We start from the raw sequence: 25,040 nt of genomic DNA, 5'->3' as shown, positions 1-25,040 counted from the left end.
CAATCCTAATTTCCCCTCCATCTTGACATTTACACGTCGATTTTACATTCACTTACTGCTCGTTGCGATTACAATTTTTAATCATTCCCGCAATTAAATTCGTGCAACCATTAAATTAAGACTAATTGATTCGTTGCAACTCTCTTCGAGCTCGATTATAACCTCCCCTGCGAAGCATCGGGAAGCAGGCCTCGTTAGATAATCCGTGTCTTGGTATAACAATTACTAGGTCGATATACTCGCGAGCCATCGGCCGTGCCGATTAATTACCTAGCGGCCGAGTGACGGTGGTAATTGGATTGCGATGAACTCTTATCTTGACACCGCTTAATCGGCCGACCGATGATCGCTTTTTATCTATCGAAAACAGAGCTCGACGCACCATTTCGACGGAATGTTTACAAACGCGGATCGCGGCCGAGATAATGGCTAAATATAAATCGTTAGGTATAGGGAATAGCTGGATTTCGATAATGTATTCGAGTATTTGGGAAGCCGATAGGGGAAACGAATTTCCGCTTCGGTATTCGCTTCGGTTCGTTTCGTTTTTCCTCGTTTCTGTGTACATTTGGTATTTTTTTCTTTTTTTGTTAAATGTACGATTTTTTTAATTTTCTGGAAATATCCTGGAATGGATAAATTATTGATTAATTATATTCGGTTTTGTTTCAGATCGAAGGTGACCCGCAGAAGGAGAAGGTAAAATTTGAAACTTTTGTCCCTGCTCGTAGAACGTTGGTCGTAGAATTTTATCAATAGTTGAAACGTAGGTTTGTTTCGAAATTAAATATCGCGTGGAAGGAAAAAGTATTTCGATCGATTGATTAACAATTCTTTCTTTCGAAACGATACGTTCTTCGAATAAATCTTGCGTCCAATTTCTGCATAGGGACGACGAACCTGTCCCTTTCTCCTGTTCGAAAGAACGATCGGGGGGGAGGGAGGGAGTTCGTGACAGAATTCAAACAAATCTTGTCCATCACTAACCCGAACGAAACGAATTTCTGGACCCTGTCTGGAGATCAAGGCCTCGTCGTCGATCTCCTCTACACCCCGAATCAAGAAACAGTCAGTGACGTGCTACCGTGACAGAGTAGGTAGTACGTTTCCGACGACGTGATTCCCTCTTGGACGACAGATTCACTTTTTCTTGGGACGTGAGCGAAATCCAGTCGCTTTCTTGCCTTTTATCCGCTGATAGTTCTAATGCTTCCTCGTGAAAGAATGATAACGGGAAAGAGATCGAAAAATCGATTCGGTTCTACGCGGAAAAATCGTTCCCAATATTCCTACCATTTTTCTCCCCGTTTCACGTTATTTTTCTTGATCGATATAATTGTATAATTATTGAGGAAAACTGTAGGAAAAGAATTGTTTCAACGATGGGAAGAATAATAGGATAAAACAATGTAGTAAGTCTTTCCTTTTTCTCGATTAAAAAATGAAATATTCTTTTCGTAGAATCGTTGAATTTTCGTCTTAACTTTATTTACGTTGAAATTTTTTTAATCACCGTTGATTGAACAATTCCAAAAGATAAACGCGCTCTTTTAATTATATGTCCCGACTTTTCGGCACGCGTTGCCCCTCATCTCGTCGACGTTACATGTTCTCCTCCCGACAAGTCCTTTTATTCGAAGATTTCGCGCGAAACGAGCGGCACACTCGACTCGGGAGAAAAGAATCGATACGTGGCTCCGATAATTCGGCGACTCGAACGTTCTTCGTATTCGTGAATTCTTTTCCGGGTGAGCCTTTTACGGCGAGCCAGTGTAATTAAGGACGCAAAGGTAGCGGTCAATTCGACATCCTGGAAAGTCGGATTACGTGTACACCAGCCTCGTTTAAACTTTTAAGAATCTTGATCAACCTCTGAACACTTGTCGGTACTCCTCTCCTCTGTGCAAGTTGGAACCGCGTTGGAACACGTTTGTTTGCCGACGTTTGCTTTTCGAGAAAAAGAAAAAGATGAAAGAAGGAATTATTCAAGTTACACGAAGAAGTGATTTCGTTTTATATAAACGTAGAAGCGATATGGATATTTAAAACATGAATAGATAAGAGAGAAGTCTTTAGAGATACGATAAATATTCACATTGGATAAGATGTAATGGTCGTAACATGTGATTCTCTGATATTTTCAAAATGATGGCGCAATATTATTTATTGATGAATTTTCAATCGATAGAAACGCGTTTTGGATATTTTGAAATATGAACTTTGAATTTCATGACTAAATTATCCGCCTTTTCAATTTCTTTTTCCAACGAAAAATGGCGCAAAGAAACGATAGAAATTTTAATTTTCACCTCGTGTTACGAAACGCTGGATAGAAAATTTGAAGGGGGAGAGGAGGCTCGTACTCGAGGAGATGCCTGTTGTCTCGCGTTTTTCCCGTGGTTGGATAATTTTGTTCGCCGTGCGCCAGAGGCATGCACGTGGAAACAAATCTTAAAACACGAAGGCTGGGTCTTTATTGGACGACTTTTGGACGGGTAGAGCGCGAACTTTTCATAGCTGGAGGAAGTGTTTTAGTCGTAAAAATAAGTGTACTGTGAGCCGGTTTAACGGTGTCTTAAACAGCGAGTAACGCGTACAAATTTCTGTTGAATTCCGTATATTATATCGTTCGCGCGACAGGTTCTACGGAGAGAATATAAAATCCGTGATTTTTGTCGTTTCTCTTCTTTTATTATATGTGAACTGGTCGATCGTAAAACGGTATAACGTATATTGAATGTTACGTTTAATTGAGAATAATGAAATAGTTCATAAAGTAAATGGAATTATTCATAAACGCGAAAAGCTATTTGTTAAAATGTTGAAAAATTATTAATTTAAAAAAGACAAAAAAAAGATTTTAACTTGAAATTTGCAATACCTAAATGTATGGAAAACAATGGAACGAATATTCATTCGTTCGTGTTATTTCCTGTCTTTCATATATCTTTATTTGTAAATTTTCAAGTCATCGTTTTCAAGCATCGTTTTGTGAAAGCTTCTCTTTTATAACTTTCAATCATTTCTCTGTTTTTTTTTAATTAAACGTAACATAGGAAGCGAAGTCGAGTTTCAATTTAATCGAACGATAATCGATTCGTTTAAACTTTAGAAATATCACTTAATTCGGCCATTCAATAAGTCTAGATAAATTGGACACGCGAGAATCGTTTGCAAAATGTGCAATATACCGTCTTCCATCTAAATACACGAGTCGAGTCAATAAATATTAATCATGAGTTCATTTTCACGACTAATCCAATTAATGTTATTTACTGGACAACACGTATCGATCGAGCTCGATAGAATTTATCGATATGTCTATTCTTGTTAAAATTTCTTTGATAAATGTTTCCTAAAATATTCGATATTCCACAAATTATAACGTGGCGGATTATTTTAACACGTTGATTGTCATCATGTATCTCGCATATTGAATAGAACGCGTTTTATTTTATTTCAAATTGGAATCTTAAATGAATTAAAATTGCAATGTCTTTCTTGTTTATTATTTTAAATATAATTTACACATGCTCGTAATATATTTTTGATCGATTCTAGAGGCCGAAACAAACACAAGCAATTTATTAAATAATACGTGTAACTTTAAATTCATATTGGATGATGAAACGAGGTGAAAATAAAGATACGACAAAAAAATTATCGTGTATCTTGTTACGCAAAGATTACGATACCAACATTCGCATTGAAATATTTGCATTCAACAATAATAAAATCTCATTTAGATCGATCGAGTTATTTTGAACTGGAATAAGTTTCGAAACATTCCTTTCAATTCGAATCTATTTTCTCGGATATTTGAATCTATTCACTCTCATCACTAAGTATAGTAGTGTTTTTTCGCGTTATATAGCCCGGCATACGTGTTTCCCGTAGTTTGAAAATCAAATTCCACCAAGTTTTCCGGCTTCATTGATCTTTTATTGCCATCGAATGCTTTATTCAAATGGGTCGCCGTGTTAGTTAAGGGGGAACGTTTCAAGGTTTCCTCGATGGCCGTTTCGTGGCGAAGGGACGCGTAAAAGTTTATCTCGATGTCTATAAAATGAGGAACGAATTCCGGTAGAAAAAGAAAAAAAAAAAAAAAAAAAGAAGAAACTCGTCGCGAATGTACGCGAAAATATTTAATTCATGGACGCATTTCGTATGATTTATACAGGCGATACGGTGGATTCGATGTGCTTTTATAGTATTGCGCCCCGTGTCTCCTCCTCCGAGGGAAATTTGTAACTTTCTTGTATCTTCAATAACCGGAGGGAAATAACCGGCGGCGAATGTGCGCCAACTATTATCCCGGACGCTAATTTTAATAAAAGTTTTGCGGTAAAAGGGGTGTATAATTTTGATTTTCAACTAATAGCGATAAAAGCGGTCTGCTCGGTATAAACAGTTTATCTGGCTCGTAGATAGGATCGAGAAGTTTGTAGAATGGATATTTGAACATTTAAAATGGAAACGAAATACTATTGGAATACTTGTTTAACTTTTATTTCACGTTCGAGGAATTGTTCTTTAATTATTTTTTAAGGTTTGATTATTTTTTAAAAAAAAGACGATGTAATATTATTATTCTAAAAAATTGTCCAATATTTTCTTATTTTATTGTTGTTTCGTATTATTATTGAAGTTCTTTAAATTATTTATCCTTTTAAATAAAGTTTATAGAAAATTTCGTAAAGATTTCCGGAAACAATCTAATTTATCTAAGATATAAGAAGAAAATATAAGAGAAATGACAACGAGAGAGAAATTATGAAAATCTGAAAATAAGAGGAGAATAGATAGATCTCTAGAAAGAAGATTTTATTTTTAAAAGAAGGAAAGAAATGCTGAGATATGCAAAAACAAACTAAAATCTACTCTTTGGACAAGTTCGAAAAGAGGCAAAAATCCCGAGACTAATTCGATTCGCTCCGTTTAATGCACGACTCTATGAAGCCACAAAGGGATCATTCAGCGGCCAAATTTCCCATCATTCAAGGAACAATTACTCCCGCTATCGCCGAGCAATTTACGTATCTCATTATCGTTCACCCAGTTTCTCAATCCTCCGTAGTTCCACTCGGTCATAAATCTTCCAAAGCGGAAACGGCGAACGGTGGACACACGAGAAAGGGACGAGGAAAGCTGCCACGGGTACCGAAAAAACTCCCACAGGGGCGGAGCATTTTCAAAATTGCCGCGCTTCGATGAAATGGCGCGTAAATCAATCGGCTTGAGCGATCGCTGAGAACGCTACGCTTAAATTTCTCTGGAGCAAAAACGAGTAACGAAGATCCGCAGAGTGGTTGATTGTCGTGTTACACGGTGTCCAAATACGTCAAAAGTCGATCAAGTTATAGCTTTTGCTTGATGGAACGCGCGTTTGAAGAAAAATGGTGGAATACGTTTCCAGAGATTGATACGTTTTCAGAGAAGAGTTAGAGATGTTCGAGTTAAACTATTGAACTCAAGAAAATTGAGTAATATTCGATCGTTAATATCGTATGAAGAAAATTGAAAAAAATTAAAATTAGAATTAATGCAGTAGAGATTCTTTGGAGGATTAATTCTTCAGGACAAATATAAAATAACATAAAGTTGATGTACGAAAAAGCCGGTTAAAGTTTACTAAATTATAATGAAATGAAGTTTATATTAGATAAACCGAGTAATAGAGACGTCTTTATTTAAAATAAACTTAAATTGTTCAATACTTTGATCAACAATTATCATCACGTGATTATTAACTACTAATAATCAATTACTTATCTATTTATACATTGTTTCGTTAATTCTTACTTTCTAATTATTTTTATAACTCTTCTAAATATTATCTTTTCAAACACGACAAAAACATATCCTGTTCAATCTCGAGTACATCTTTCCTCTAAAACGAACAACCCACGTAATCAACATTTTTGTACACCAACTTTTACATTTATTTCGGAATCGAATCCTCCAAATTTATTCGTAATAATAACGCTCTGTATATACATAAGTATACGTACCTAGACGGCGCCATTACCGCGCCTAAAGCACCGAAATTATCGGTGTATCGCGTGGCGAGCCGTGGGAGTGGCGAAAAAGAGAGCGAATCGCAACAAATCACTCGATATCTCGGAAGCCACGCGCCGAGGAACTCGGCGAGCAGCCCGAGGAGACAGGGACGAGGGAGAGGGAGAACAGGCACAGAGAGACGTAAGAACTTTTCTTATTTACGAGCGAGCTTATTTCCTCGGGCTACTGCATATGGATATCAGTTCGGGCACAGAGCGCTGCGAGCCGAGGCGGATGCGAGAATCGGCCGAGCAACGCCCGCGTGGAACTTTAATGCTTGTACCTTCCTCTTTCCGCCTCGCTGCCCAATTCTTTCTTTCTTTCTTTCTTTCTTTCTTTCTTCGTTTTTTTCTCTTCTCTTCTTCGAGAACTGCTCTTGTCAACCACATCTTGATACGTTCTATGATATGCATGGAAAGTTGAAGTATCGGGAAGAAACGAAGATTCGAAGAGGATTGATGGACAAATACGAATATTGGAAACGCGTCGCACTATTGGTGAAATTACTAGCAAGTTTTAAGGTTTTAAGAAAGGATTAAAGTAAGATAATGGATTATCTTGAAACAATTCCAGTTCTGAAATATGAAACGTAAATTAATAAAAAATTCCGACAATATTATATAATATAGTATTAATGAAAATGAAAGCTGAGTATAATAATAAATGAATATAATCGTGGTGAAAAAAATGTGCCTTCATGAATCGTGATGATGCTCAAGAGGGGTTAATGGAATTTTCGAGGATTGTACGCTTGTTCGCGTCAAGAATCATCTCCCATCTAGACACGTGGAGAGAGAAAAAAAAGGAGACTGGAAAAAGGAAAAAAGGAAAGGAAAGAAGAAACAAAGAAGTTGGCAAAGGGAATACGTTTCACGCTTCTTATCCCGTGGAATCTCGTGAATGATTGCTGGTGATTTACTGGAGCCCTACTGATATCTCTCAAATCTCGAAAGTTATGGCGCTGCCGTGGGCGTTCGCAGCATTTCGCGAAAAGTCGACACCCAGATTCTCGCCCACCCGTGTGTGATCCAAGAGATTCGTCGGTTGGAAAAAAGTTTGGCTGTATACTGTCTGATCGTTCTTCTTCCTCGAACCTTCCCTCCTATTTGGCCGTTACGTTGAAATGATTCTTTTGGAAGCTGTATATTGGTTCAATAAAAGAAAAAAAAAAAAATAAAAATAAATTAGAATGGCGAGCGCTTATACGAGCAAAATTGATTCGTAGAAATAAATGAAAATCTGGAATATTGTCATAGATAAAGATAATTTATTATAAGTGATTGAATACAAGAGGAGGAATTTTAAACAAGGTTTAATTGAGAAAGGAATAAAAGATTTCAATTGTCATTACTATCACAGAGAAGGGATAGAGAAAATTTCAAAATTAATAAAAATAAAAATTATAGTGGCAAAGATAAGAAGCATAATAGATCAATGGAAACAGCAGCGAAAATCGTTCGGTGAATCGAGAGAAGAAATTGAGCGGAAAATTAAAAATCTCTCGAGCCATCATTCGGGAGAGAAAAGGGCAAAGTTCGAAATCGAGTGCTGACGACATTTATAAAAGCAAAATAAGCACAATAATGGTATTGACCAATTAAATGTTCTGTGATCAAATTGCCCGACGGTACCAATCGATTTTCATCTTATACCTTCAAGAAACAAAGAAACCCCGATTCAAGAAACCTATTCCTTCCTCGATGCCTCGATAAATAGAAAAGAAAAAAACATCGATTCTTCCCATCGACAATAGCGTTAAAAATTGATCGGAAACGGAAAGGATCGAATCTCATTTCTCTCTCTCTCTCTCTCTCGTCCCCTCAACAAAAATGTTTGGACTCCGGTCAGGAGGGATGAAACGATATATATATATATATATCCCGTATATGACACCCCACACGCCTCTGGGAATTCGCGTCGCGGAGGAATTCAAGAAATAACTCCCTTTGTGGCCGCGCAGAGGGAGCTGCCGAGTCAGGAATTCGAAAGGATCCGGTAGTTTTCGAAAAGGCTCCGGAAACGCGGAACAGAGACATCCACGAGGAGGAGGAGGAAGGGATGATCCTTGCAAGTCTTTGGCGGAGTTTGGCGAGAGGAAGGAAGAGGAGGGAGAGACGTGATGCTGATGCGACGAGACGCGACGCAGCGTGGCGCGGCGTCCAGAGGGGAGGATGGGTGTTCCACCACCCTCCCAGGATCTATATATAAAATAATCCCCAGAAATGGAGGGAATAAATCACTCGAGTCGTGAGAGGCATTCCTGATCAGATAGAGGGGGGAGGGAGGGGTGAAACGGGATAAAAACGTTCTGTCCCCCTTCGGATCGCAAGGAACTTTGCCCTGACCACCTCCTCCCCCCTCGGGCCTTTTCAACCGCGCGTCCAGCCATCGCCCTTTGTGCCCCATTGGCAGCACTCCATTATTCGACCACGTCAATTACATCCCAGCACGCCTAACGACTGAAGAATTCGACGTGGCCGCGGCGACCGCGAGACACGGCCGCCCTTACGTTCCACTCCCTCCCACTGTCTCTCCCCGTGGCGGACGCGTCGAGCACGCTCTCGAGCCCAGGAACGTCAGGGCTATTGGCGGAATTGATAGGAGGCGGAAGGGTGTGGAAGTTTGGAATGGAGGCAAGGTCGACGATTCGGATGTATTTTTGCTCGCGGACCGCTCATTTTCATCCACGTTCTTTTCATTTTCTCCGGTAAATATTTGCCCCGATTCGATTGGAGTTGTTAATAAATATTTGAATTTGCCGCGTCGAAACGGGGAACAGAAACGGATTAGATGGGATATAAGGAAGATTCGTGTGTACGTATGAAATTGCGGAATGGACGAATTAGTTTCGACGCGGAAACTGTGTCAAGGATCGGGTTATTGGTTTACACGAGGTCACGAGAGCTACCAAATATATATATATATATTTGTATGGGGTAAACCCTGAGACGAAAAAAAAAAGGGTATCCTGGAAACGATATATCAAACTTCTCGTCGAGGCTCAAGTTAAACATCGCCGCGATAACGCAATATTCGTGCCGTTCGTCACGGAGCCAATCTACCCTAAGAATCTCCTATTTTATTGCTAATCTTATCTTCAACGCACAATGAGAAGTCGAAGTCGCAGAAAAACATATATAACAGTGGAGAAACTTTTAAAAACCAGACGAGAATTCGTTCCAAGTGCAAATAATCAAAGCTCGATGGATATTTTGAATAATGAATTTTCGTGAAGAATCGTTCAATGTTCGATCGGACATCCTGGAAACAACAACACAAGAAGAAGATTTGCGACAAAAAGAAGTTATAAATTATTTCATATTTCGGATGCTCTTTTCTTAAATCTTAATTAAAACTGATTGCTCCTGCAAACGAAATAAGGAAGAATAGGCAAAAGGAGATTCCTATCGACGTGTGGATCCTTCATCGGATCATACGATTTTTTTCTTTTTTTTAAATTAAGTCTTCTTAATCTTACGTATATTTCGATTCTTTTTCGTTCGACCTATATTTTTCTTTTCTTGGCGAGAATTCACCGAGGAATAAAAGGAAGGGTCAGGAAGATCCCGATCAATTTTTCAAGAGAGATCGCCTGGTCCTGGCGGAAAAAGCGTGGACGATTCTAACAATAATTGATTAAGAGCTGCGAGGGTGCGGATAGGGAACGAGGAGGCTGCCTTCATTATTTTTTCTCGCTCGATACCGAGATCCCCCTTCTCCCTTCTTGCTTCTTTTCCTCGTGTCCTCATTGCACATGGACTCGCTTAACAGTCGCGAAATTTTCATTATACGTGAGCTTGGATAGATGGAGAAAAAATCTTGTGCGAAGAGATAATGCTCGTTGATCCTACGATGAGTTAATATTGGAAGGATCGTGTCGAGCGTGAAATTTTGAAGTTCAAATTTTTTTTTTGATAGATGTTATTTTGAGATTCTTGGAAATTTTTGAAGCCCAAGAATCATTGCTTCAATACGTAGAGATAGATGGATAGATTGTTATTAATTTCCAAGTTTTTTTTTTTATTTTACATAATAATACCGTCTTTTTTTGTACCCGAAACAAATTGTGTGAAATTCGATAACTTATAGAATTTCATACTTTAAATGTGCAAAATTAATAATTATCTCTTGTTGAAAAGAGGATTTATATAAGTTTTGGGCATGAGGAGACGATATATGTAATATTGGAAGATAAATGATTTTTCTGACTGAAATGAAATTTCTTTTATTCAGTCAAGAAATTTATTCTTTTATTTTATACATGACAAGTTTTCAAATTGGATATTTTCCAGAAGCTTTTTCGAATTTTACCGCCTCCTTTCAGCTTCTGCTTTATACAAAAAAAAAGATTAAAGTATTAATTTTATTTCTTTCACAATTGAAAAGTAGCACAATTTCACCAAGTTCGAAAAACAAAGTAGAAACGGTGAAATCCAATTGAGCACCTTTCGCTCATTTATTTCGCTGTTGCATATACAGTGTATATCCTTTTTTGTTTTCTTTTTTGGCGGTCTCTCGCGTCATGATGCGTCGAAAATTCTTGTAAAAAAAACCTCTGTGAAGTCTCGAACCTTGTGCACTCGCGTATTAGAGTGATCATACATCTGAAATCATTTTTTTTTTGTTGAGACATTCTATTTCCGTTCATTATTCCTTAATTTTTTGACAAATATTTCTAAATTTCATAAATTCATCACAAATTATACAAAATATCGTGTCATATTTCTGTTGTCTTTACTTACGATGAACGCAGTCTCTCACATTGAAACTAAATTGCGACAAGGATTCATTATTCGAACTAAACGAGTTATTTAAAATTTACAATTATATTTTTCAAAATTTCGAAATATCGTCGAAAATATTTCAAAGAATTGAAAGCTGATATTGCGTTGACGATGATATATATACACATTGAAAACTATCTTTCGAATATTACATCAAAATCAATTAGGGAGCAGGTAGATATTTCGAAGGTCTGAAAATTTCATCGCCAGATGGTAGCACCGAGTCGAAATACCATCGCACTTCTTTCAGCGAAGTTGAACGTTAATGGGGTTAACCCTAATCGACTGTCCTTAATTTCAACTTGAGAAACACAGTTATCTTACCTTGCACCGTATCTACACCTGTGAGTCGTTAAGTAGAAATTTGCTCTGAAATGACATCGGAGACGTGACATCTCCAGCTTGTGGAAAAAGGTTGCGGCGATGCCCATTATAAGAGCAACCTGGCGGATACGGTACTCCATATGTCGCTACCAATATCGGCCGGTCATCGATCATTTCGTGCTTCTTCTCCAAGTACCACCTCCATATCCGAGTCGGCCGATTTGGAACGGTCTGTAGACGCAACGATGCATGCCCAGCCCTCCTCTCTTCTCCTCTCCTCTCCTCCTCTCCTTTTTTCCCCTCCATTTTTTTCTTCCGGTTTTTGTCTCCTTCTCATCGACAAAAGTTTCGACGAGAAAAAAGGGGGGGAGGAGAAGGAGGAGGAGGAGCGAAGGAAAATTTGATAAGTTTCTCGAGCGGGCGACACGCTCTCTCCAAATGGATCGTTCGATCGTGCTGTGGTATTTCGAATTCGGTTGCTCTTTTTGCCAATTGAAAAAGGATGCTTTCACGTAAATTAATCGAAACGTTGCGAAATTTGAAGAGTAATGCAAATTCCACCGCTAACGTTTCCCCCCTCTTTCGCATCGTATAGAACGTATAGACGGAAGAAAAAAAAATTGAAAGGGAAAACAGGATTGCTGTCCTTGAATGGATGATGCGAGCACGGCGAATTTAAATTATATATCCTAATAAATATAATCTCGAACCGACCTCTTACATACCAATTTCTACGTTTGATTCGGCCTCTGGAATATAATATTTATATTACATAAATAATATCATCATCGTCGTCGAAACTAAAACTAAACAAACTTCTTCTTCGCTTCCTAAAATCGCAATTTTTTTTATATATTCGCATTTTCGAAAACGAACTCGATCGTTCACCATAACATTCTCTTACGTCATCTTTCCCCCGTGTCTTCGACGTAAGGAAAACGCGCCCGTAATTTCGCCTCCACCAGTGATAAATAGACCTTATAGATGGTGGACCCGTGTCGAACATCGGTATATCTCTCGTTCGAGCCCTTTGAGACGAGAAAGAGAGAGAGCATCGTGATCGTGTTTACTCTGCCGGTGTGCATATCGAAGGTCTCTCCGCGGTCGGAATGCTGATCGTTCCTCCTCGAGGAGTTCGTCGTCGTCGTCGTCGTCGTCTGGCCGCGTGTGTACGTTCGGGCACGCACGTCTGATTTATGCGTTGTCGCGGCAAATTTATAGGTTCGCGGCCGTGGCGGAGTTATGAGAAGGAGCATCGTGACCTCCGTCTCCCAGGGAAGCGAGGAAAAGTCGAAAAGTCATCAGGTGAGACCCCAGGAGGGAGGAAGAGGTCAGGATGCTTAGTATGCGTTCCCATGCCCCCGGCGTTTCCATTAACTCCGCGGCTGACTGGGCTGAGCCGAGCTCGATGTATCGTTGGACGCGTGTAAAGCATGTTTGCGAAAGATGCGTTTCTTTCTTCTTGCGTTGGCCGCATTATCGCGTTGCGATGCGGGTAACGAGATGGACAAACTTGACACCGCTCTCGTAATTCTTCTCGTGGACGTTGTTCGAAATTTTTATTAAATTTTATCGCGATTAGTATCGCAACACCATATTAGTTATTAATTTAATTTATCAATATTTTGAAATCGAACATATCTTGGTATAGGATAATATAGAAATAGAATTTGTATATTTTAATAATTAAATTGTGGATTTTAATATTTATATGAAAAATATGTGGCGTTTATTCGTTTTGTTATATAAATTTAATATAGGTAAAATTATCATAACTTTATTTTCTTCTTATATGATGTGTAAATAATATGATACAAATCTCTTCTAGTGTGACTATACAACACATTATTATATAAAATTTCGAGATGAACAAAAGTTATTTGCGTATATTTCAAAGGAATCAATTTCAAACATCTGATAATTACACTTTTCATAATTCAATTGATCCAATCTTACGATTAAAATAATTAATCCCTTCCAAAAGTTAGAAAATAGTTTTGCCCCAGAAAAAAAAAAGAGAACGTGGAACAAAATCTCGCAATTACTTCCCCATTCGTCCGGTTAATTATCCACCCCTTCTCTCGTAAACTACATCCTGTATAGAGATTTCGGGGGGGGGAGGGAGGCATAAAATCGGTAAACGTGTGCGGTGAACATCCGTGAAGAAGGTGGGGGACGCACGGGTATCGGATGAAATCGTAAAGCAGAAACGAGGGTAAAAGTCTTGAAACCAAGAGACAGAGTACAGTCTATAACGTAGGATCGTCTCACGCCTACCCTTCTTTCCCGAGGTGCGGAAAACGACCCGAAGTCGTTTACTCGGTTGGGTCTCCGTGTCGTTGACGGTGACGTGCACGTACGCGTTGTACCATGTATATACAGGGTGAGACATCAAAAACAGGCCACTTGAATATCTCGGTTTTGTTATTGGCGACAGAAAGAAAAAAATGTGTCGGGCCAAACTTGTATGGTATCCAACACGGCGCATAATTTGATAGATTTTCGATAGCTGAACCCGTCAAATGCGACGATCAACGTTCGTACGTAAAAATAAATTATTTTCTTTTATAGTTGACATTGAATCTCTACCTTTTCTTCGTTTTATATAATACTTTTATATAATACGAGTATGATATCCTTAAATGAAACGATGTGTGTTATTCGAATTATTTTTGGCCCACGTTGGAGTTGTAGATTAACTAAATTTCATTTACGTTAAAAACATGGCTTGAGGATTAAAGATAAAGTCGAGCTTTCTACGAAATCTCTATCGAAATACGATTTATATAAAATTATATGCTAAGAGATATATATTTTTTTTTTCATTATTAATAAGCCAAGATGTTCGAGTGATCTGTTTTAGATGTGTCACCCTGTATATGTATACACACAGATGAACGCCATTTCATGTATACGCGTAAGTTAGGGTAGTTGGCGTGCGTGTGAAAATTCATGATGGGCGGAGGAAGTTCGAGGGGGGAGCAAATAAATGGAAAAAATCCATTACGCGGTTTTATTCAGCCCGCGTCACGATATCGAACTACCACTTTTTAATTATATTTCTGTTTGTGCGGGTGCGCTCTCCCTACAGGAGTCCTTCGACAGGGAATTTTTACTTCCGTAACTGGGACCAAACCTCGTTTTAGATCACGCTCCCCCACGGTTTCGCAGAATCTAATTATCCGATGCCTTCTTGCTTTTTGTGCTTTTTGCTTTTTAATCCCCCTGTGGATTACGTTTTGGGGGCGGTGGTGGTCGAGCGTTGTCTTAATGTAAATCGTACGTAGAAATCGAAAATCACGGTATTTAGGGTGAATATGTTAACCCTTTGAGCGGGGACATGTATCTGATATATCGAAAAAAGAAAAAATATATTGAGGAGAAACTTGGTATTTAGGGTGAATATGTTGAATGGGGGAGAGTGGATATAGCTGATATCGATATATTATACGTGTATCTATATGTCAAAGGATGTGATAAGGATAATTAAAAGAATTAATTTTTTCACGCTAAAAAAAGTGTTTGTAAATTTGTAAATGAATTATTGAATAATAGATTTAAGATTAATGGCAAAAATTTTTCCTGTTCCAAATATTCCAAATATCATATTCCAAATATTCAATATCGTTTAAGACTTTCAAAAGTTTATCTTATCTAGAAGAGACTATTTATCCTTTTCCTCGCGTTGCAGGCACGATTATGCAGGCTCGCGAAAACAATAACGAGGTCGCTTGGCTACAAATGGCGGGGGTGGTGTTCTTTTTAGTGGTTCGATAAATTTTTCTCTTTTTTTTTCTTCTCTCCCGTGTATTTCTCTCGATCCAAATTACGTCCAAATTATTTCTCTCTGTGCTGTGATAAAGATTCATCGTCTATCGATATTATTCATCCAAGAATCTTTATCCATATATACTTCTTTTAATTTGTACATCAAGTCCAATTCAAACATAACATAAATCCCTTTTCAAACAAATAAAATTCTTCTATATAAAAATATTCTCATGAAAATTTCTAGAGAAAATTCTACAAATATCACAAAGCAATCTCAGTTTCCTCGTATCTATTAATCCAAAGAAAAAAATCTAGAAAAATATTAAATGATCAGTTCTCAATGTAAACGAGCAGAGGAAAAAAAATTGCAAATTAAATTATTCAGAAACATTGAAATCCTGCCCCTGTGTATAACGAAGCCATTTATCCTAGTCATCCTCGAAAAGCGTTGACGAGCCCGTTTCAAACGGAACGTTGTTCCTTCGAAACAATGGCTCGCACGGAGGGACAAGAAATTTCAAGCGGTCAGAAACGGAACGGATGATTTATCGTGGCGTGCGCGAAATGTAATACGCGGACATAACGCACGCACCGGAACACGATCTTTCACAGAGATCAAATATTTTCGTAATTAGCCATCTACCAGGCCGCGCATCAACCCCCTTCCTCCCCTCCTCCCTCGCATCCCGCCACCGTTGCAATTGATTTAATAAAGAGTCACCTTGCGTCCATTTCTGCGATCACGCGCAAATTGGATGGATGGTTATTGCTGCCCTCGGGTTTCGACCTCCCGTTTTCGAAATACGATTGGATATTAATAAAATAACCCCGGTATACGGTCGTCCAACAATGATCGACGAAATTAATCGCGGGCCTATTGTAACTGTTCTTCGACCGATACGTAAACGTGTTTGCCATTTGCCTTTTTTATAATAGGCCTCTGTAATAGGAAAGAAATTTTGAAATTTCGTAACGAGGAAGCCACGTTTTGATTCGAATGATTTTTTCGATGATTATGGAAAAAGGGCGATGAACTTGACAATGTATTTAAAAAAAAAAATCATCGAAATCGTAGTTTTCTTTTTCGTTATATATATTTGTATTGATTGGAAGGATTGAAATTATAGGATGAATTAATTTAACGAAGAAACTCTTTTTCGAGAAATAAGCATACGTTTTCCCTATCTAAAAAAAAGTCTCGAGTTCGTCAACCGTCTAATAACACATGTCGCGACACATCCTGTATTTCATTTCGTATAAATTCGTCGAACGTGTTCCGAACATGTTCGCAGGATGTTCGATCGGCACAACAAGTGCCTCTTCCTTTTTCCTGTTTTCCTTTTTTTCGATTCCTTTCAATCCATCTCTCTCCCTTCTTCTTTCTCCTTTTTTCATTATTTTTTTTCTCCCTCTTCCCTCTTTCGCTAAGAAGTTTGGCAATTTGTAAGCCATCGTCGTCCACGGGGATATAAACGCACGTGCTATGTCGTGCACGCTTCCGTGTATGTATACGCGAATCATGCATATATGCATGGCACATAATATATATATATATTTTATATATATATGTGTATATATATATACATATATGCATAAGCGAGAGGGGTAAGGGCGAAGAAGGAGAATCACTTTGAGCGGGAGTTCTTTGAAACTGGCTGTCGCGCGTTTATTTCAATGAGGCTTTTAGCTACGAGTATACAACGTTTTTCCTTTTCATAAACGATGAAATCCTTGGGAAGGAAGAGGTTTGTAATCCTTAAAGTCGTGAGTGTGTTTCCATAACTTTTCTTTCTAACATGGTATTTTGAAATTCACCTCGATGAACGTTTTGGGGTTTTTTTTATTATTATTTATGATATTAGTTGGTGAAAAGTTTCGACGTTTGGGAAGAAAGGAAATTTTTCTTTTTTGTAAGGATTGATCGGAACTTGTTTTTTAAATTTGCTTAATTAAATTTGGTACGAGAGGGACTTTAATAAATTCTCCAAATTTAGATCTAGTATATTTTTTCAAGAAATAAAATTTCCTTGAAATAAAAGTTAATTAATTTGATCGACAAAATAGTCGTCGATTTAGGAATAGAATGGTTAAATAATAAATAAAATGTATATTTTTATTGACAAAAATATAATTTTATTCACAGATTTGAAAAGATTATCTTTGACTATTAAAAGAAAAAAGAAATGAGAGATACAGAGGCTTATTTATGAGATAGTCGTAGGGGCGCCAGGGTTTTTGCAAAATTAATTTCTGTCGCGTCAACTACATATTTCCTCCGCGAGCGGACAGCCGGGAGAAAACAATTTGCGATTGATTCCGCTGCGATTGTCAAAGGGTGTTCTCTTCGTCATCCGCTATTATTTGGGTAAAAGCACAAACAATGCTCGTTTATCGCGGTCGTCATATCGTTTTTACACTTGCAATTTTCCATGGCGTTCTATCAAATTCCATTATACACCATGCATTTTCCGCCACAAAGATCGGTGGTCTTGGAATTCTTCTTATTAGGTTTCATTAGATGTGATTAGTAACAGTCAATATAATATTTCTAATATAACAAGAAGGAATAAAGATTTTAAGATAGTCGATGAATTTTAAATGGTTTTAAATTTTTATAAACCATAAAATTAATATTAAACAAGAGAATCGAAAAGACAAGAAATTTGTTGAAATTACGCTAGTATTGTGTCATCGATCATCATACTGTTGAATTACAAGTAATTTGAAATTTTCAAGTGTCTCACGAATATATATACCATCCCTTATAAATACGTATTATTATTTTTCTATCGAAATCATTCTTTCAAAATAAAATTACGTAGGATGACTTAATATTTCAATAGTAGAGTAAAGTTGTATCATTTCCACCACACTTTTCGTCGAATGAATAAATTTAATTCTCATTTATAATTTGCCTTCCCTTCCATTCTTCTACGATCTTTATTGAGACGCGATAAAGAGAAAAACTGGATGGGATAGCGTAGGTAGAAGACAGCAGCAGGAGGCGAAGTATAATTTTCAATTTTGCGATGTTATCCGCATCGATCGAAGCGAACATGAATTTCAGATTGTAGTCGAGGCTCAACATCGCCGGCTTTATCATGCAAACAGCGTTTTCTGTTTAGGCGTTCGAACGAATAAAAACACGCGAAGGAATTTATGAAGCAACGGCACGAGCTTTCCAGCTGAGGCTGAGGAAAAGGGGAGTAGTCGTCTGTCGTGTTATCGAGCCGACTGTAATTCATTCCGGTAAATCCTTTCGATCCTAATTTATGAAATCGTGTACGAAATACCGTGTTGTTCCCCTTTAGAATCGTTGGAAATGTGCCGATGCACACGTGTTGCGTTCTGTTGTTGTTTGTGCATGGGATGCGTCGGTGAGGTGCTGCCATCTACTCGGCTCGATCGTAATAAGTCGTAATAAGTTTGCCAATCTCTGCCAATTTTAACTCCATCGTTCTCGTTCTTTCTTTTTAAAATTTCTTTATATATTTATCGATAGAAATTGAAATTGAGAAATTGATTGAAAGAAGAAATATCTCTCTTCATATTGTTTTTTCATTTTTCACGAAATGCTTAGAATATTAGAATATTAGAATATTAGAATAGCAACGTATTTTCTTTTCATTGATACAAATGGATTTATTTATAATGCTTGAAGATTCTTCTAATGTTATTTATCCTATGTTTTATTGTTGAATGTTTAACAGTAATTTTCTATTATATTCTAATATCAGCGCGTTTAAGTAGAATAATTTTTTAAATGAGATTCAATTGTACACCAAGTTTCTTTTCTCGTTAAAAGAACGCCGTTTGAAAAATGATGGCCAACTCGTTAAAAAATTGGCGCCATTTCGTGAAGCGAGGAAACAAGACTAGGCGAAGTTTTGGGGGGACAGGGAGTTATTGGTTCGAGTAAACTTCACGTATCTTATAACCGTCCGTTATTTCTTCCACTTTCGTCCATTTCGACGAAATAGAGTTATCGTCCCTTTAATTAGATTCTCCTTCTGCGAAGATTCGAAGAAATGAATGATACACCGAAACACACTGCTCCTTTAATCGCGTAATGCGAATTAAAAAGTTCAACCTCGTTGATTCCAATTTTCTTTTCCTCGCCGCCCTGCCGCGGAATTTATTGCACAGGACATCCGGCGGTCTACCAGGGCGGGCAGACACGGTTTTTACCGCTGCTGAAGCGTGAACTTGACTTTGTCGAAGTTTCAGCAAGGTTCAGAGAGAAAAAGTAAAACGCCTACTTGTGAATGAATACTCGCGACTGGCCTGCATCTGTTCTTAATGAAAAAGAATTCGCGACCGGATGCTTTTTTCTGGATCACGTTTATCTCTCGAAGTCTTCGCTGTCGAAATTTCTCCGAAAAAAATTAACGCCATTCCTCGACTATCCTTCCTTAATTCTTGAACGTAATGTCAATTGTTTTTGATTTAAATCTTATCGATAATCTTTGCAAAAGAATTAATATGGGAATCTTTTTCTTTTTTGAAAGTACAAATGATATTGAATTCGATATTTATAAAAATTGGAAACACATTTAGATTCTTCCCTTTTTCGTTGGCGAGAAATAAATTAAAGAAAGGATTTTAACGCATCTTCATTTGCAAATCGAAATCTTTAAAGAGAGGTCAATTTTGAGACCGAATCGTGAGATTGTAGAAAAATAATTAAGAGACACACGGTAAACGGATTTGCATTGCAAACGGTCGATCAGGAGCGTGCAAATAGCCACTTTGTCCGATCGTTGGAGATCGTTGGTTGAACGAGAGACCAAGTTCGCGTTCCTCGTGTACGTTAATTATCTTAAGTGGAACGATTTGATCGGCCGTATACGCGCGGTGGAAAAAAGAAAGAAAAACGCGGAAACTCGTGCCAGTTTCGAACGAACGCGATGAAGAAGCAAAGGATCGATTCTAATTTCCATCCCGAATCGAGTGTTGGAGGATGGTAATGCGGTAACCGTCGCATGGCCGAGGAGAGCATACCGCGCTCCTCGTATAATAACGTAAACTCTTTCCCTTTTCCGTCTAACTGCGACGTCGAATAAAGGAAATGGAAAAGTAAACTGATAAGTAGAAGATGGTGGTTTCCGTTAAACTCGGTCAGTTGCGATCGAGTACGAACGAAACTTTCTTTCTTCTGCTTCTTGCTTTCGGTAGAACGAAAATACTGTATACTTATTGATGGCACGATGCATTCTACAATTTCTTAAAGTAGAATAGATTGGTGCTTGTACATGGCGGAAATAATGCTAAGGAACGGTATATATACGGATAGGAAAAGAGGTATATGCGAGAGAAATAGATCGAAAGTTGCTTGAAAAGATTCTATAAATTATGGTAACGATCACGATAAAATTCGAAAGAAGTTGTCGTGATAATAATAAAATTGCCGTGTAATTCATTTTCCGCCGTTTCGAAACGATATCTCGGAACGATCGTACACAACGTTTCGAACGTTTCCTTATTGACTATTGGATCCAATCTTCCATGGCCTTTTTTTTTTTATTTTCAAGAAAAGATACAACGATGATTCTAATAACTATTAAAATTATTCCAAAAAATAGAGAATACTCCAGACATAGATTCAAGAGAATTAAATATCTATTTTAAATCAAGCATGTACTATACGACGATTATACGATAGTTCAACAAGCTCTCTCTCTCTTTTTTTTTTTTGAACCACCGCGATACTTTCGCTAAGAGATGGTCCATAAAGGGATGGAAGATGGCGTTGGCGCACGTGTCGGCAGCGATCTTGATAGAGGAGGAACGCACGGTTGGCTGGTGAATCGTTTCCTCGTTCCTCTCGATCGAGTCGATCGGTCGACTCGAATTTAGATCGGAGGTTACGACTCGATCACGGCAAGGGTGGCCGTGTGAATGAGATTACGAGAGCGAGATTTCTGGACCGCAGCTGACGCCTCGAGAGGAACCACCACGAGCGGATACGAGCGTTTCGGGAGGGGGGGAGGTCACGGTAATGCGACGCGGTGGAACATTTTGCTCGTTCACCCGTGCATCTCGCCATCAATTTCGCTCATAAAGCGTTCTTTGCTCGACAACTTTCAGCCTCGTCCTTCCCTCTCATTTATTTTTTGTTCTTCGCACTTTCTCTTCCCTCCACCGCCACACCACCCTCCCTTCCCTTCCCTTCAATTTTCGTTCAATCCGCCCCCACAGCTTGTCTCCTCCACGACTCTGGACACGTTCTTACCGTTCGACGCACGAACACAAAGCAACAACCCGGGTCCTTCCAGAATCCACCCTTCGACCTCGTCTAGATTGAATCGGGGGTGCCGGAGGCTAGAAACGTGAATCGCATGTCTGATAAAAGAAAGAAAGAAAGAAAGAAAGAAAAAAAAAGGAGGAAAAGCGTGTACACTCCCTTTCGTTTCGTCTCGTTCCTTTCTTCGCGTCCCCGTGGACTTGGCTTCCTCCCGTGAACTTTTGACTTACGCGACTTACGCACTTTTGCGCGCCACGTTTTCGAGAATCGTTACCTTTCTTCCGTCCCTTGACCCTTGACCCCTTCTTTCTTAAGGATAAGCTTCGATGAGATCTGTTTGAGAATTTGCATACAGCGGTGTTCAAAAGTTTGGGAACAATAGGAAGAAATTTTTTCGAGTAATGAAATAGCGAAATTAAATAGATAATAAGATTATGATCATCTCTTTTTTCTAAACAAATTTTAAATATTCTATCTGTTTACTTTTCTCTGCTCAAAATAATCAAATATTAATAAGCACTTATATTTTACAAATATAATTATTTCCAACTTTTGAACGATATTGAATACTGATAATCCTAAATCTTTGATATTCGATTTCACTTTTATTATTCGATCATTTCGAGTTGAAAAAAGAAGAAAAAAAATGGAGCGATTCTCTAATCCATATCGCGGCAATCAACGATCAAAACATTGGCTCAAAGAATGCTCAAAGAACCGATTATTCTCGGATCGCGTAAGAGGATCCTCGCTGAATTCTTGGCGGATCGCATCAACGCTAAATTACACGCGGTTTCGATGAGTCAACGTATTGTGGCCACCGATCGTCGCACATGCATGCTGAATGCGTCGGTTCAAGAGGCTCGTTATCGAGATAGCAAGTTTTTTTCACCCCCCTCCCTCCTCCCTTTAAAATTTTTCTTTTCGTCGAGAATCGACAATGAATCCTTTACGAGCGCAATCACGGCCGAGAAATGTAACATTAGAAACGAGCTAGTTTTCCGCGTATCATCCGAGTTTTATTTCGGTCCTCTGATCTCACAACACGTTCTCCCAGCGCGATACCCGATCGGATTTGTCTGGATAAACACCCGTTTCCTGCAAATGTAACAATTTAATCCACGAGTTTCCATCCACTTGGTAAACAATGGGCTAATATCGTGGAATCGATCGGTATCTAGCTTAAAGACATCGAGGAAATGCGATTGGATTTGGTGTGGTTGAACCGTTACAAAATTAATTGGCACGAAATCTGTTGCCCGATTCCGAAGATCGATCTAACGTTTTGAATTTATTCCGAAAGCTAGTTTGCTCGTTTGGTGAATAACAATTTTTCTAATTTCTTCCTTTTTTTTCTTTTTTTTTTTTTGCAAATTCTATCATTTCCTGCTCAATTAAATACAATCTTCTTTATCGAACGAATGAATCATTCGTTCGTTAAGTCTATTTCTTGTTTATAAATGATTAAATCTTAAGTTATTAAGTGTTATTCGAATAAAGATGGGAAATAAAATTTTAGAAAGTTTAGTCATCTTTTCTCCGAACAACAACAAAGTAAATTGCGTTCGGTAATAAAGATAAAGTTGGAAAGAAACGAATCATCGAGCGACAAGAAATTATGTACATGTATAAAAGTTAAACTAATCGACACTGTTGAGTTAATCATTTGGTCCCTGAAAAATTAAACGCGAGTTATGCGTTATGTTAAAATTTTTCCGAGAAAATTGAATAGTTCCGACGACCAATAAAAATCATTTTCAGAACAATACACGTGTTTTCCAGGGAATACACGTTTTTATTATTTCGAGATAAGAAAAACGATAAATTAAATTAGGAAAAATGATTGAAGAGAATTGAGCGCTTGTCAGCGCGTGGTTTAACAGGAAACGATTTCTAAATCGTTTCCCAAGAAACTCTAAATCACGGTTAATTTGTAAAACGCGAGTCTCCTCTATATACCAATTTTATCATAACGCGCAACTGGACGAACCGGAAGACACGTAATCGCGCGACTTCTGAGTGTGTGTTCGCGATATCACGTGGCGCCGAACAAAGATTCCTCTCTCGTTCTTTATCTCTCTCTTTAAATACGGTAGAATCTTGATAATTCGAAACTTTATAATATTCGAAAACTTCGATAAGATTATAATTGTATTCCTTCTGTTTTAATTCCCTACTCGATATCCCGATAAATCGAAATACGAGTTATAAAGATTTATTATTTTTGATATTTCGTAGAACGATTCAAAGAATTGAAAGAATTAATAAATTCACTTTCGTTAAAATGTTTTTTCAACTTGGATATAAATCCTCGATATAAAGAAGATTTCAATTCTACCGATCCGAGTTACGAGGATTCGACTGTATACGTGCAACACGCTCGCGATTCACGATTAATTTTATCTCGGTCCCGATGATGATTTTACGAGGAAGTTGATATCCGGCCGTGGCCGATGCTATGTGTGTCACTCGTTTCTGAATGAATGCACGTTCGCCGTGAATGAACGGCACCGAGCGTTATTACGCTGCACGTGAATAGCCGTTCCTCGAGCTTCCGTTCGACACGGCGAACGTCCCCTGGCACGTGACACGTTTGCGCCGTGATATCACCGACCATCGAAGAACAAGCAAAGCATATACGCAGTTCCTCGTTTGTTGGATTACGTATCCGTATTCGTTTCGAAAATAGACGAGTGTTGGATGCTTTTTTTATTTTCCAACCTTCCAACTTCGAGGAAATATAACATGGGAAATGCGATAAAATCAAATATTTACATGTAAACTTATCGGCAAGTTTTTTTATATAAATGAAAACGTTTATATTTATACGTATTTCACGATATAAATAATTTATGATTAGTTTGTAATTAATTATTGTTTAAAAAACGCATAGATAATTAATTATTTTATTCTTTTTTTTTTTTTTTTTTAGATTTTATTTGGTCGTATATTAATTGAGAATAATATTTTAATTATTTGCAAGTAAATTAAAATCTACTAGCCGGTTTAAAATTCATTTAACCGGCCACCTGCTCTTCCAGTTTATAGTGTATTAATTTTAATTGTTATTCATTAAAATTATGTTATAAAGTTTCGTGTAAATTGAAATATGAATATTAATATATAAGTAATAATATAAATAAGAATTTCTTCCTGTAATTGAATTATAGTTTACGAATTTCACGAAATTAGAAATAGAAAACGTACAGAATGATAAATTTAACAAAATGCTCGATACAGAATGTTATTATTATAAAACTTTCAAAATTTTACTTATGCGTACAATTCTTCGAACTTGCTATTTCTCACGATATATTTCAAAAGTTTTATGTTTTGGATAGAATTAGAAATGGAATAAATTTAGAGTAGTTGTAGGGAGTAGTGTTTCATGATTATGGTAATAAGTAACAGTCACGAGGAAAGTAAGTATACTTACATTACCAAGTGTTTAGAGTGCTTTTCTAAAGTAATAAAGTAGTATGAGAATAAGTACGAATACTTAATAACAGGCAGGAAGAATACGAGGAGTAGAGTAGAGAAGACAGTTTTTACAATTATTAAATATACGCAAATTGATGGAAAGAATCAAAAAGCATAATTCATTGTTGATTTCTCTTCTTTTTTTTTTTTTTTACTTACCACGCGTTAATTAAAAAAAAAAAAAAATTTCGCGCCTCTTTCATTTTTTTTTATATCGATGGAATAATTGTTATTCATAATTCATAAGTGCTGTATTCGTAAGAGCATAACATCGATGATAAATACCAGCGCCTTGTTTCTGGGAATAATATTCTTATTGTGTATAAGAATTTTAATAAAGATTGCGCAACGTTACTCTTTTTGCACAAATAATAACT

The 25,040-nt window shown here is 37.6% G+C and overlaps 1 protein-coding gene across 1 annotated transcript in view; it reads left to right on the top strand.

Moving 5' to 3' along the window:
• Window positions 1-25,040, top strand: part of LOC410732 (3-phosphoinositide-dependent protein kinase 1) — a 468,203-nt gene that overhangs the window by 72,786 nt on the left and 370,377 nt on the right. Inside the window, exon 2 of the mRNA XM_026443702.1 lies at window positions 673-699. Coding sequence (XP_026299487.1) covers window positions 673-699 — 27 coding nt within the window. The remainder of the gene's footprint in view (window positions 1-672; window positions 700-25,040) is intronic.

The sequence above is a fragment of the Apis mellifera genome, linkage group LG1 (assembly GCF_003254395.2).
Source record: "Apis mellifera strain DH4 linkage group LG1, Amel_HAv3.1, whole genome shotgun sequence".
Classification (NCBI taxonomy): Eukaryota; Metazoa; Arthropoda; class Insecta; order Hymenoptera; family Apidae; genus Apis; species Apis mellifera.
This window is presented reverse-complemented; position numbering and strand designations above follow the sequence as displayed.